This window comes from Triturus cristatus, chromosome 5_2, assembly GCF_964204655.1.
Source record: "Triturus cristatus chromosome 5_2, aTriCri1.1, whole genome shotgun sequence".
Classification (NCBI taxonomy): domain Eukaryota; kingdom Metazoa; phylum Chordata; class Amphibia; order Caudata; family Salamandridae; genus Triturus; species Triturus cristatus.
This window is the reverse complement of record NC_140588.1, coordinates 962,884,646-962,898,750: the sequence shown is the minus strand read 5'-3', so window position 1 is coordinate 962,898,750 and position 14,105 is coordinate 962,884,646. Positions and strand designations below refer to the sequence as shown.

Here is a 14,105-nt window from a genome sequence, read left to right as displayed (position 1 = left end):
GTCCCCAACTCCACCCAACCCCCAGCTACTCAAACCTTATTACAGAAACATCACTAATACTCAGCCTTTGAACCTTGTGACAAAGTGAACATTAAGATGTAATCAATACTTACATCCACATTATGGTTTTACCACTGCATATTTTGAGTACATCAGAAGCATGATGACACATGGAGAAAAACATTTTGAGAACAGGATGTTCGTCTCTCGTGCAGTCTAGTTGCCCATTTAAAACACAATAATGTCAGTTAAGTAAAACCCTCCACTGATGTTAATGGTAAAAGTATTCCTTCCTTCTACCTCCCAAAGCAACCTTCCCCAAACGCAATGCCCGGTACAGTGATAATGCTGCTAACCGCATTACTGGAACAGGTGAACTCACCTGGAAAGCCTGGTATGCCATCTCGCCCTGGTTGTCCTGACAGACCTGGAGGACCAGGAAAGCCACGTTCTCCTGGAAACCCTGGGCTGCCAGGTTCACCTTTTGGTCCTGGTACATCAAACCCTGGAGGTCCAGGGTCACCTTTCTCACCCACATTTCCGGGAACTCCTAGATCATAACAGGATAATGTTAAATCTCTACCAACCCATCAGGAAGTTTGGATTTTCTCCTTCACATCTGCAGAGCAATGTTTGCTCATGCTCTAGAATTACAGTGGAACAAAAATATAATAAGAGCACAACTTAAAAATTAGTAGAACTTTTATTTTATCTGTTCTTATCAGAACAGATAAAACAAAACTTAACTGTAGAGGTACATGGCACTGGATGGGAACTCAGAGAAAATTTATATGTCAATTAACAGCACATCTGAAAATGTATGGGATTAAAAGCACATCTGAAAATGTATATGTCAGTTAAGAGCACAAATGAAAATGTATATGTTATGAGGAGCGCATCTGAAAATGTATATGTTATGAGGAGCACATCTGAAAATGTACATGTTATGCGGAGCACATCTGAAAATTTTTATGTTAATTATGAGCCCATCTGTATTTAACTTGGATTCCTTAAGTTCTGCTCGTCAGTTTGGAAAAAAGCTCGCCCAGTTTGGCAGTGTGTGGGAAATGCTTTTATTTAATGTAAACATGTGAATATGTCAGCACAGTATGGCCATTAGTGAGGCCTATCTCCCCCCAAAATATATTTCAAAAGATAGTATAAGATCAATGTTATAAGAACACAAATGTTGCACAACTAGTTCACAAAAGCTTGTGACGTTTCTTAACAGAACCAACCAGACAATATATAAAATGCACACCCAAATTTGAAATTGTGACCATCTAATTGGGTAGGATTTTCAAGATGAAAAATCTAACAAAATTTACACGTGCATCCATCCTTTCCTTCCAATGATTTGCTAGATCTCAATTCAATTTTTATGCAATTAAATTAATAGCACTGCGGGACTCGTTTTGAGCTTCAGGGTAATAATGTATGTTAACACCACCTAAGAAAATAATGCTACCGCGGGGCAATGCTTTGCCGAGGCACTAAATTTCATGCTCATTAGGAGCACTGCAGTACAAAATGGGGAATAACACAGTAATACTGTTTGCTTTCACCCATTCTGGGCCAAAGCTGAATAGCTTGAATTTCTCCCAATGAATTCAGAGCAGTGGAAAAATTGCAGACGGAGAGAGATAACAGTCAGCAAGATGGTGCCTGTGTAAAGCCGCTGCTCACCTCTCTCCCCTTACGACTCGCTCCTCCAGGCTCCCAAAGGATGTGGTGGGGAATATGAGGCGCTCTGATCATCTAGGCGCAAGGGTGCTGGAAGTGGAACGTAGGGGCTGCTTCTTCTACGGGAAAACTGGAAACTGCTTTGCATGCTGGGAGGTTCTTGGTCGGCTGTTACTGACGGTAGCTGCGGCAGTCACGGCCACAAAACTCCTGCGTTACCTCTCGGTTGCAGGTCTCAGCCAGGAAGTTCTGCCCCACTCGGCGAACGAGGCTATGGCTACCCATAGTAAAGGAGGAGAGCAACACTCGGTGCCCCCCACTGCAACGATCTCCCAGCCACAACGACAGGCAGATGGTAAACCTGGCGGCAAGAAAGGAGAGCCGCGACCCAGTAAAAGGGAAAATGGAGCAGGGGAAGAAACTGTCAGCACAGATCACTCGAGAACCCGAGGGGTTACATCCTTCCATTATATATATATTTTCCCTCTGGGAGCTGCGGGTTTGTCTAAGAGTGTTAGCCAAGGTCAGAGGGGAACCTCGGACATTTGTGAAAACACAACAAAAATGAGCAATGAATCAGGGGCTGGTAACACAGCCCAAGGCGGAGAGTTTGATAATACAGCAGCAATTACCAGCAGCCCTTGGTCATCGCAAAATGAGGTAACTATTCTGGAAACTCCCCCTGGCCACAAGTACTAATCCAACAGCGGGAATGGTAGATGAAGCCCACTCCTTAAATATGGCTATTAGAAGGGGAAACGGTCTGGAAGAGTAAGACCTGCCAAAAATAAAAGAATCCCGCACAGGAAAGAAGGAAACATCCGATGCTATTATATCAGCGTCAAGTGAAGGAGGGGCTTCACAGTCAAGCAGTAGTAGCTCACAGGAAGAGATATCTGGCTCTGTGAAACTCTGGGAAACTCTGTGAAACAGAAGCAGTTGCCAGGGAAAAAGAACCCGGGGAAGAGAGACCCCCCTTGGAAGTATACAAGAAAACTTGGGTGGGATTACTCTGCTACACAGCTGTTATCCCTAGGGCATGTAGCAAGAGGGGAAAAAAAAGCACCTGAATCTGGTGTAAGGGGTACGGAAGGTGAACAGGGGTTGTTAAGCAATGGGAAACCAGACGAACCCTCGCTTTTATTAATTCTGCAATCACTCAGACTGTTTCAGGAAGACGTGAAGCAGGACAATCAACAGGCACAGTTAGCCGCGAAGAAACTTCAAGGGCCCGTGAGGAAAATTGATAAAATCTGCTCCGACATCTCTGAATGGCTATGTATGGATGGGAGTGCTGGAAAATTATGTTGCAAAGCTGAAGACCCAGGGTACAGCACAGGAGGGAGTTCTGACTGACGTCATGTGGAAACTAGAAGATTATGAAAACCAACAATGTCGTAATAATTTAAGGTTATTAGGGATACCTGAAAGTATAGCAGGAAGTGACATCAGGAAATATGTTATAACCTTGTTGAAAGGCTCTTTTCCCAAATTTTCTGCATGGGACTGGGATAGGGAGGTTCAGCGAGTGCACCGGTTCCCCCTGATGCTGTCAAGACGTTCGTCTAGTGATCCAGCTCGACCCCGAGCAATATTGGTATACTTTGGAAACTATCTTTTATGGCAAGCAGTGTATAATTTAGCATGCTCTAATGCGAAAAGACACTTCGAGAGTATATCTTTCTACTGTAAGCCTGATTTTGCTCATGCCACTGTGGAGAGAAGATGGTGACTAAAACAACTTATCGCCCCTCTTCAGAACGTGGGGGCAACGGTGTAGCTACAGAATCCATCTAGGCTGAAAGTTGTGTTTCGGGGTCAGAATCATAGCTTTACCTCAGTAATACAGATTCAGAAATTTTTGGAGGATATTTCAGTCATGGATCCGATAGTAAACAAGAGTGAATACATTCGAAGAGTAAGGCTGTTAATAATGTACGTATCGGGTGCGCTGAAAGGTTGTGGAGGTGGGAAGCATTGGGAGAGTGGTGAAGGGCTGAGTGTAGTGGCTGCAGATCATGGCTGAGTTTAATTGCCATGGTTTTGGTGGTGGGTGGAGGGTGGAGGGTGGCAAGAGGGTGGGAGGGGAGGGCTCACAAGCTGGTAAAGAAGGAAGGTACATTAATCACCTTTTTCATGAGTTGTTTCTGGAAGGTATGTGGGTATGAAATATGTGTTTTTTCATGATGTGGGTTAAGGTACAAATCAACCATGTGTTTGATGTTGTTCCTAAAGAATTCACACTCTGTCCTCTCCCTGTTATTGTTTGTGGAGATTGTAATATTAATTTGCCAAGTGATTGGTCTATGGAAGAGGGAAGGCAATATTTTTGAAGGAAACCTAAGGTGTTCCAGACCTTGAGGGGCATGTGCCAAGGTCATAGCTTGGTCGATTTTTGGCACTTTTTAAAACCTTTGGACCCTGGGTTTACCTTTCTTTCAGCCCCCCCACCGGTTGCATGCTAGATTAGACTATGTGTTTGTTTCCAATACATTATCTCGAGGGTGTTGTATAGAGATACTACCACGTATTCTATCAGCTCATAACCCACTTGTTTTAGAATTGGAGCGGATTGACTTTAAGTAAGTGAGATCATGGACTTTTGAAAGAATTTTATTATCAAATGAGGATTATTGCGAACACATGAGGCAATGGATTCCTGCATTCCTGGGGGGAAATTTAGGAAGTACCTCTATTGAGATAGTATGGGACGCTTTGAAGGCCGGAATTCGGGGGGAAACACTGAGGTTCTCCCTGAATTATAATAAGCGCACTAGGCAAACTATGAAAAACCTACATGATGCTCTGGCGCAACGGAATAGGGTCTGATAGCGATCACCCAGGAAGGGAGGGATATGGAAGCAGGCCAGCTTCGGGTTGCTATTGCCAAAGCCGCTATTCTAGAAGTCCTAGTAAACAAAGCTATGGAGAAACTAGTGGCCTAGAGGGAAGTTGCCTATGAACTTAACAAACAGTTTGGTCATTATTCAGCAATTTGGATTAGGCAACAAATGATGTCAAACCTAATACGGGAAATGAATGACCCAGTCTTAGGCCGAGTTACAGACCCAGATATGATCAGGAAAGCGTTTAAGCAATAATAATAAAAATCTATATTTGGAAAACAACAGGAGGGAACAGAGATCTATTGAGGAGTATCTTGATTCAGCCCCATATGTACAGGTTGCCAGTGAGGATCAGGAGAAATTAGATAAGCGCCCTCAAGGGATCGAGATTCTGTTAACTATAAATGACCTAGCAAAGTGGAAAGCTGCTGGGACAGATTGCATCCCGAAGGAATGTTATCAGGTATTTGTCACCCACCTAATGGAGATTATGAGCAGTCTATTAATACATGTTTTTAATGGCGAGAGGCCTCCGTGCTCATGGTCTTCTGCTAAAGTAGCAGTTTTCTTGAAAAAAAATAAGTCTCCTTTTGATTTGGGCTCCTATAACCTTGATAAATGGTGACTCGAAAATGTATTCTAGAGTCTCAGCTATGAGGCTTGCACCTATTATTCATAAAATTATTCAGACCGACAGCATGGGTTTATTCCCGGCAGATCGACAATCAATCATATCCGGAGAGTTATATTACTGCTCGATGCTACCAATGTAGCAGGGGACCCGATGGCTCTAATTCTGCTTGACAAACACACAGAGAAGATAGACAGAGCGCTGAAACTTTTCAGACACTCACCCCCAGTCACAGATCTGGGTTGAATCCATCATCTTTCTTTAGCTCACTTCGCCACCCCAGTTCAGACACAGCTATATGCAAATCAGTCTTGACCCTGTGCCTCAGGAGAACAGTCCATCCCAAACTGCCAAGCCATATCTTCCCTGGACCGAAAACAAGCATCCTGGGACTGGTTTCAGGCTAACAGCCCTCATCAGCCAGGCTAGCTTGAATCCAGTGGCAAAGTGAGCAAGGGACCCGCGTCTGGACATACCCTGCCAACTTAGGGCGAACAAAGCAAACACTGCTTGATGCAGAACAAGCCTTTGACCGGGTCTCGTGCAGTATCTCTGGATGGCAATGTCAAGAATCTGGCTTGGCCCATCCTTTATTCAGGCGGTCAAAATGCTATATGTCGATCCAACAGCCAGGGTTGTGGTGAATGGTATATTATCAGAGATTTTTTTCAATATCACGCGGGAATAGCCAAGGCTGTCCCTGCTCCCCTCCGTTATTTGCGATTTTTATTGACCCCTTTATCTGTAGATTGGAAGGCAATGATAAAATTCTGGCAATGTGGACTCAAAATTGGGTGACGAAGACCCTTGCCTATGCTGATGACATTGCTCTTGGAACACCTGACCCAATTTCAGCTATTAAAATAATAGAGGAGGAAGCTGGGCGCTTTGGGTGTGTTTCTGGCTATGCTATAACTAAAGGTAAGACCCAAATTATTATTAATGAAAGAATTGAGATGATAACTAGCCGGGTAGTGGAGAAGGCAACTTATCTGGATGTAAGCCTGTCCGCTCGATTAGATAATGTGGTGAGGAACATCTTTTGGGAAAAACCAAGCAAGATTTCACTAGATTAAATAATCTACAATTATCAATAGGTGGTAGATGTAATGTGATCAAGATGCTTTTCCTCCGTAAACTCTCACCATAATGGTTTAAAACAATAGAAAATCTATTCTCCAGGTTTATTTGGGTGTACTCCTGATGAGCCTTCAGATTTCTTTCCCTATCATGGGACTGAGGTGGGTGGGCTCTACCTAATATAAAGCTGTATTATTGGGCCACCACTCATACACAGCCGAGTATTGTTGTGTGAAAACGGTGATTGTGTGGGGACTGGGTCAGTTCCCTCGCCATTTGAGCTCTTGATGGGGATGTCTTTGGCGGCATTGAATGACAGTTATTGCAAAAAAGTTTGCTTTAAGACTCTCCAAAGCGTATTTAAGGTCTGGAGTGCAACACTTTGAATTTTAGGGATTAGTTGATTATCATTTTGCACACCCTTATTTAATAACCTTAACCTAAAGGACATTTATAAAGACTCTCTCATACAAAAGTGGGTCCTTGGTGGGGTTGATCGGGTGTGTTTTTTTAAAATTCCTCTGGGCTTCGATCTTTTGACAAGATGAAAAATTAATTTAACCTTGGATGAAGGGACTTTAAGTTCCTTCAAATGAGGGATTTTCTTTTGCGGAAAGGGGGCGGGTCGGCTGGATTTCATAGAATACAGGTTATTGAATGGATTTTAAAAGTAAGAGCAATATCAATTGGGGAAACCTATGGCTACCTTAACTCTGCCATGTCTGATGATATGGATAAATACTCTTTAATATGGCAAGAGAAGGTGGGGATATCTGACAACACATTCTTTCAGGCATTTGAACTTGCACAATCCATTTTAATGTCATCTCGGGATAAGACCCGTTTTCTTTTATATTATACACTAGAATAAGAATGCTAAATGGGGGGTGGGCAAAGGTACCTTTTGTCCTCGATTTACTGTACATAAGTCTGGTATTGTACATATTTTCGCTACCTGTACTGAGCTCGAAAATCTGTGAAAAGAGATATCCAGATTTCTGTCAGAGGTGTTAAAAGTAGAGGTTATTTTTGCACCAGAGTACATATTATTAGTATTATCCAAGAGGAACCAGTTTGGAAACGAGCAGGAACTGGGTTTTGTCGCTATGGCAATTTTAAGGCTCCCAGTGCCACAGCTTGGCTGGACTCCAGACCGCCCAATTTTCAAAAATAGCTGACCAGGTTTTTAGCGGTTTATACTCTAGAAAAATCTATATATATGCGGAAAGGGAGCAAAGCATGACGAAAAGATTTGAGAATCTGGGCCCCTATATCGGAGTGGGTGAGAGTTCATGGCTGGCATAAGGGCCAATGATTTAGATATGTTATTAGTCCCATATGTGATGTATTTTGCACTTGACACTTTAGGAGGTGGGGGATGGTTTGGACCCGGGCTTTTTTTTATTCTTTTTCTTTTCATAGATATGTAAAGTATTTGAAATGCATATTTATATTGTTATGAATTTGGTCATTGTGTTCGAATTTTCTATGTATGTATAGAATTTTACCAGCCTTGAGGAGTGGGAAGGGGAGGGGGATTGTTTAGAGTGATGAAAAAATACCTAATAAAGAATATTTTTTTAAAAGAGGAAAAAATTGCGGTCAGTGTTAACTTTTTTCATACTACTCTGTAAGGAAAACCCCGCTTTGCACAAGAATCTAAATAACTCCACAACCAGAATGAGGCTGTTAGTTATTGACCACTATCAGTGGTGATTGGCCTACAAATTGAATTTAATATAAAGGCATCCTCTAGCTACCTGGCATTAACTATATGTATTACCAAGGGACATTACTTTACGCAAGACGCAAAAACCTCATATCGGAATAAAGTTACCAGCTGACAATATACTGAGCAATATTCAGGTTAAAGCTTGCATCCACCTACTTACAAATTAGAACAATATTATAAATTACTCAAAGTAAGAATTGGGTCCTGGTGGAGAAGCCACAATACCTGAGGGACCTGGGTGTCATAGATGCGCAGGTTACCATTGATCAGGAACATCACGAGACACCAAGCAGTTAGAAGTTGCAAATTGGGCAGTCAAGGCAACATTGAGTAAGGAAACAAAATGAAGCAAAGACAGGTTAGCAGTCTATACTACATTTAAGAAAAACAGAAAGGAATGCAACACACCACTACTTATAAACACGTAGGAGCAAGTCTTTGACCAAATGGAACTCATGTACTTTAAAGCAGCAGCACCACTCTTTGGCGAGTCAGAGTACAGGACTATGAAATTAGTGATGAAAAAAAAAATATCACAATTTGACTCCTTTTTATTAATAAGATTTACCATAAAATATTTTCTTCACTCTTTCCCCTTCTGAAAATAAGGGACTTACCGCACCCCGTATGAACGAGTTGTTTAGGAATAATAATTGGGCATTAATGATATTGGATTGATTAGTAGCCTTCAGCATCGTGGACTTCACTCTTCTGTTAAGAAGACCTCACCAGGTGAGGTTCAATGGCAAAGCTTTGTTTCTGGTCAGCAGAATATATAGCACTCTCTGCCCATGAATCCACCCCAAAGACTTTAAAATGTGACATGCAGCTAAACTCACCCATTTTTCCTCAATTTTTGAACAAATATAAGAAGTTGGTGTCAGACCTCATTAGGAGAGATGTTTGGTTCTATTTCGATAAGTCTGATATCAAGGCCCTCCTTCTCTTGGATAGAGGTCTGAGGAATTGTGGCTATAAAAGTACAGATACAAAGGTTTTCATAGGAAGTCATGCGGGGCAGCACTATGCATTGAAGTGATTAAGGCTTGCAGACTTCCATGAAAGCAGAGGACCAGGGGCAGGTACCCTGCTTATAGAATTGAATAATCATAGGATGTGACCAGACAGCTCACAAAGAAGCACAATCTTCATACATAATACATATTTTACCAGATCATAGCCAAGCCACCCAGCTTGGCCCTGAACTGGCTGAAGCAAGACAGAGGTGATGAGGAATCCTCGTGGTTTCCTGTCAGCATTAGTGGGCAACTGTTCATCTTTACTTAACCCATGAAGGCTCAGGAGTTACTGAACTCTCAGAACAAAGATGGAGTGAACCAGAAATGATAGCTCCTTAACATAGAGTCAGTGCTTCAAGGCACAGTTTTGTTGTTTATGTGATCTCATCTGATTTTGTCCTCCTATTCGTAGGACTCAGAGAGTGGAGGTAAAAGGGGCCAGGCACTGAGTAGTAGAGTGAGATTTTGGAGACTTATGAATATTCATTTTCATCTGTCCAGCCATCAACCTTCCCTCATCTTTTTACCCCTTACCCTGTGATTTGGCTTTCAGGCCCTACTTTTGATATATCCTAAATAAGGGCATTGGAGTTTTCTTATTGAATATGATCATGTTTCTTATTGTGATAAACTGAATCTGATGAGAAATATTTCATTCAGCTCTCTACTTCAATCAAGATTATTTAAAATGTGTCATACTCTTTCCGAGTTTCAAACCCCACACCACCACCTGAAAGTAAGTCTCTACTGCTCAACTCTGCTGCCCTAGAGAGTCAAGTGCAGAAAGGGAATATTTGGTCATTCAGTTTGAGTGCAGTATTATGGTTCCAGGAAACCACTAGAAAAGAAGAATATACCTAATAATTATTTCCCAATAACATATAGTTTCTTACCTGTCGGTTTAGTTTTGCAACTTGAAGACTTTTCTGGATTCACTATGCTGTGCATTATTCCGCCACCTAGTGGTTAGATCCGGAATTGTAGTATTTACTTCTTGGTTTTTTTTTTGGGACCTGGTTTGTGTTGACATACCACCATTTGGTGTCCTTCTGTGACATCGACATGCGTCCTCCAGAAGCTCCCACCTTTGGTCACCATCTTCGGATTCTTTTTTTTTTTTTTCGTTCTAGTTTCCCTTTCTTTATTCTTCCTGTGTCATCTTCTTGGCGGAGGCGGGTGGGTTCGCTGGTGAATCCAGAAAAGTCTTCCAGCTGCAAAACTACACCGACATGTAAGAAACTATACATTTTGCAGTATGAATCTTTTCTGGATTCACTATGCTGTGCATAGACTTTGTAGCAGTTTGCTAGTCTTGTGGTGGCTGGGGTGGAAGATGAACACTGCTTTGTGAATATATGTTGTAAGACCTTCTGTCCTACTTGTGCTTCTTTGTTCATCTGAATGTCAACGCAGTAGTGCTTTGTGAACGTGTGGACTGAAGACCATGTTGCCGCCTGGCAAATGTCCTGAATAGGTGTCTTTGCCAGGAAAGTCACTGTTGCTCCTTTCTTTCTTGTAGAGTGATCGTGCGGTGCTCCTTGCAAGATTTGACCTGCCTGTTTGTGGCACAACTGTATGACTTGTGCGATCCATCTTGCAATGGTATTCTTTGACTGGTTGTACCAGAAAACTGTTTGCAAATGAAACAAAGTACTGCTCTGTTTTCCTGCATTCCTTTGTTCTCTCAATGTAGTACATAACTGCTCTTCTGGCGTCCAGGGTGTACAATGCTCTTTCAACTTGTGTTTTGGGGTTTTGGAAAAGAATTGGTATTTGTATTGTTTGATTAATATGGAACTTAGATACCACCTTTGGCATAAAATGTGGATTCGTTCTCATGACGACTCTGTCATTATGTATTTGGAAGTAGGGCTCTTGTAGTGTTAGAGCCTGCAATCCACTTACTCTACCTAGTGATGTTATTGCCACTAAAAATGCTGTTTTCAGCGTGAGCATCTGTAAAGTTGCTTTGTGGATTGGCTCAAATGGCGCCTTCATCATTTGTGCGAGTACCACAATGAGGTACCTTGTGGGTGGGGGCACCCTCTTTGGAGGTGCTATCCTCTTTGCTCCTTCCAGGAATCTCTTGAACAATTGTGATGTGAAGAAACTCTTCCCTGTTTCTCCCCTTGTGTAAGCTATGATTGCTGCCAAGTGTACCCTTATAGATGCGTATCTTAATTTCTTCAGTAGCAAATATGTTAAGTATTTTGGTACTGTTGATTCCCTTGTGATCTTTCTTGAAAGTTTTTCCTTATGGCACCAAAGTGAGAAACGTTTACATTTTGCTGTGTAACACTTTCTTGTTGTAGGTCTTCTCGCCTCTCTGAGTACTGCCATTGTGCTCTGTGGTAGTTTGAGGTGAGAAAATTCCTCAGGAGCCACGCTGCCAGGCTTAGGCTCTCTGGTTCTAGCTGTAGCACCTTTCCGTTTTGCAGAGTTAGGAGGTCCTTCCTGTTGGTGAACTTGTGCCCTGCGACATTTCCATTATCTGTGAGAACCAGGTTTGCCTAGCCCACTGTGGTGCTATGAGGATCAGTGTCATGCGGCTGTTCCTGCACTTGTTGAGTACCTTGTGCAGTAGCGGTATCAGGGGAAAAACGTAAGCAAATGTCCCTGACCAGTCTATCCATATCGCATTCCCTAGGGACTGTGCGCATGGTTGTCTGGATGCGAAGTGTTGGCATTTTGCATTTTGGGGTGTTGCAAATAGGTCGATTTGCGGAGTCCCCCACTTTTTGAAGATTTTCTGAATCTCTGATTGATTCATCCCCCATTCATGGGATGCTGATTATTGTCTGCTCAGTCTGTCTGCTTCTAGATTGTCCTTCCCTGGAAGATGAATTGCTAGTAAGTCTATGATCCTTGGGATAGCCCATCTCCGTAACTCCTGGCCTAGGGATGACAGTGTTAATGATTGTATTCCTCCTTGTTTGTTGATGTAAAACATTGTGGTTGTGTTATCTGTTTGGATCAACACCCTCTTTCCATAAAGCTCCTTCTGAAAGGCTTTTAAGGCTAGGAACACTATTTTTAATTCCAGGAAGTTGATGTGCTTTATCGCATCCTGCTGGGTCCATAAACCCCTCACCCTGAGGTCGTTCATGTGGGCTCCCCACCCCAGTTGGGAAGCGTCTGTTGTAATGGTCACTGTAGGAGTTGGTTGTGTGAAAGGTCTTCCCTGTGTTATGTTCTTCCTGTTCCACCATGTCATCTCCTGAAGAACTGTTTGCGTGACAACCACTAGATCCTCCCAACTCCCTATTGCCTGTGACCATTGTGGTTGAATCCATTCCTGGAATGGTCTCATGTGAAGTCAAATGCTTGGGACTAGATGAATGCATGAAGCCATCATCCCTAGCAGTTTCCCCACTGTCCTCACGGTCAGAGCTTGCCCCTTGAGGTATAGATGTGTCTCCTTCAGTATTGCTACTGTCCTCTTTGTGCTCGGGAACACTTTCCCTGATATAGTGTTGATTTCTGCCCCTAAGAATATCTTCACCTGCTCTGGTGTTATTGATGACTTTTCCCAATGTATTGAGAAACCGAGCTGGAACAAAGTGTCTATGACCCGTTGTATGTGCTGTTTGCAAAGGTTATATGTGCTTGCTCTTACTAGCCAGTCGTCTAGGTATGGGTAAAGGTGTATTCCCTGCTTTCTTAGGTGGGTGTCAGGTGCTGAGCCTGGGCGCCTACCGGGCACACGTAAGGGAAAAAACTACATTCCCCAGAAGCCCGGCGGCTGGAAGGGGAGGAGCCGCGGCTTCATAAACAATGTACGTGACCGAGCCGGTGCGCGTAATACTGACTGCGAGATTAGAGCCGGAAGGGCTCTTGGCTAACAGACCATTTGCCTCGCGCCTATCTGCTTCTAGGTGGGTGCGTCTAGGGAGGCGGTTTCCAGTTCCCCGGGGCGCTGACGTAAGCGCCGCCGCTTCTTGCTCGGTGTATGGCCGAGATTCGGATTGAACAACGAACCCATCGTTTCCTACGGGGCGCTGATGTAAGCGCTGCCGTACTGTGTCCTGCTCCGCTCTTCGCCTCTGCAGGATCGCGGAGGATGCCGGTTGGCCGACCGGAGTAAAGGGGCATTCCCATGGATGTTGCTTTGCGAATTCAGGTGGCGCTGACGTAAGCGCTATCTGCCTGAACAGTTGGTAGCAGCGGTAGAAGGAGAGGAGATCTAGGAACAGAACCCTGACAGTTAAGGACACCTGGCCTCCAGCGCTGCTCAGGTTTGGGTTGTGGTGGTGCGAAAGCGAGTTATTAATTTGTTGAGTCAGGACTCAGGAACCTAAAAGGAACAGTGCTTCCTGGAACTTTTTGTTTGGTGCTCTGTCTTATGATTTAGGGGAGAGGATTTCAGTGCATTGAAGGCCGCCCTTATTTAGCACTTCCTAATACCAGTGCAGTGCAAGACACATGAGGTTCTCTGGCCTTTTAAACTGCTGGGCGTTTCTTCTGTGACTAAAGGGAGGAACAGGGTACGTGCGTATGGGTATGTGTGATTGATTCTAAAAGGTGAATGCAGGGAAGGACTGATGTGTTTGTTTTATGTTTTATTGTATTAGGTGCGCAGTGGCACCAATGGAGAGAAGTATCTCTTGTTGACACGCAAGAATCCCGAACACACAAAGAGAGGGCTGAATGTAATAGGCGAGTGTAGTGAGACCATATGAGAGTAGCATTCTTGCTATATGTGTGGTAACCGGTTATTCTTTTGTTACAGGTATCCTCATCCCCGCTGCTCCCTTCCTAATTCCTTTCCCTCGCCTGATTGCCCTATTTCTCTGTGTGGGTATAAAGCAGAGTTGGGGAGGTCTGGAGGGGGACCCCTTTGTGCTTCGCCCGGATCCGAAGGAGTTGCAGTGGACCGTTACAGTGGGCTGCTCCTGTTGCTAGACAGATTGTGAACACTCTTGGTGCAGACTTGAGTTCGAACGCTAGCACAGTGAATAGGTAGTGCGGTTTGTTGATTACAAATCTGAGTAGGTTTTTGTGTCTGTTGTTCATGGGGATATGCAAGTAAGCGCCCTTTAGATCTATTGTTGCCATGTAGTCCCCTAACTGTAACTGAGGTATTACTTCTTGTAAGGATGTCATTTTGAATTCTT

At 43.5% G+C, this 14,105-nt stretch overlaps 1 protein-coding gene across 1 annotated transcript in view; it reads right to left on the bottom strand.

The window, feature by feature from the left end:
* Nucleotides 1–14,105, bottom strand: part of COL4A5 (collagen type IV alpha 5 chain) — a 589,146-nt gene that overhangs the window by 227,656 nt on the left and 347,385 nt on the right. Inside the window, exon 31 of the mRNA XM_085608164.1 lies at nt 383–550. Coding sequence (XP_085464290.1) covers nt 383–550 — 168 coding nt within the window. The remainder of the gene's footprint in view (nt 1–382; nt 551–14,105) is intronic.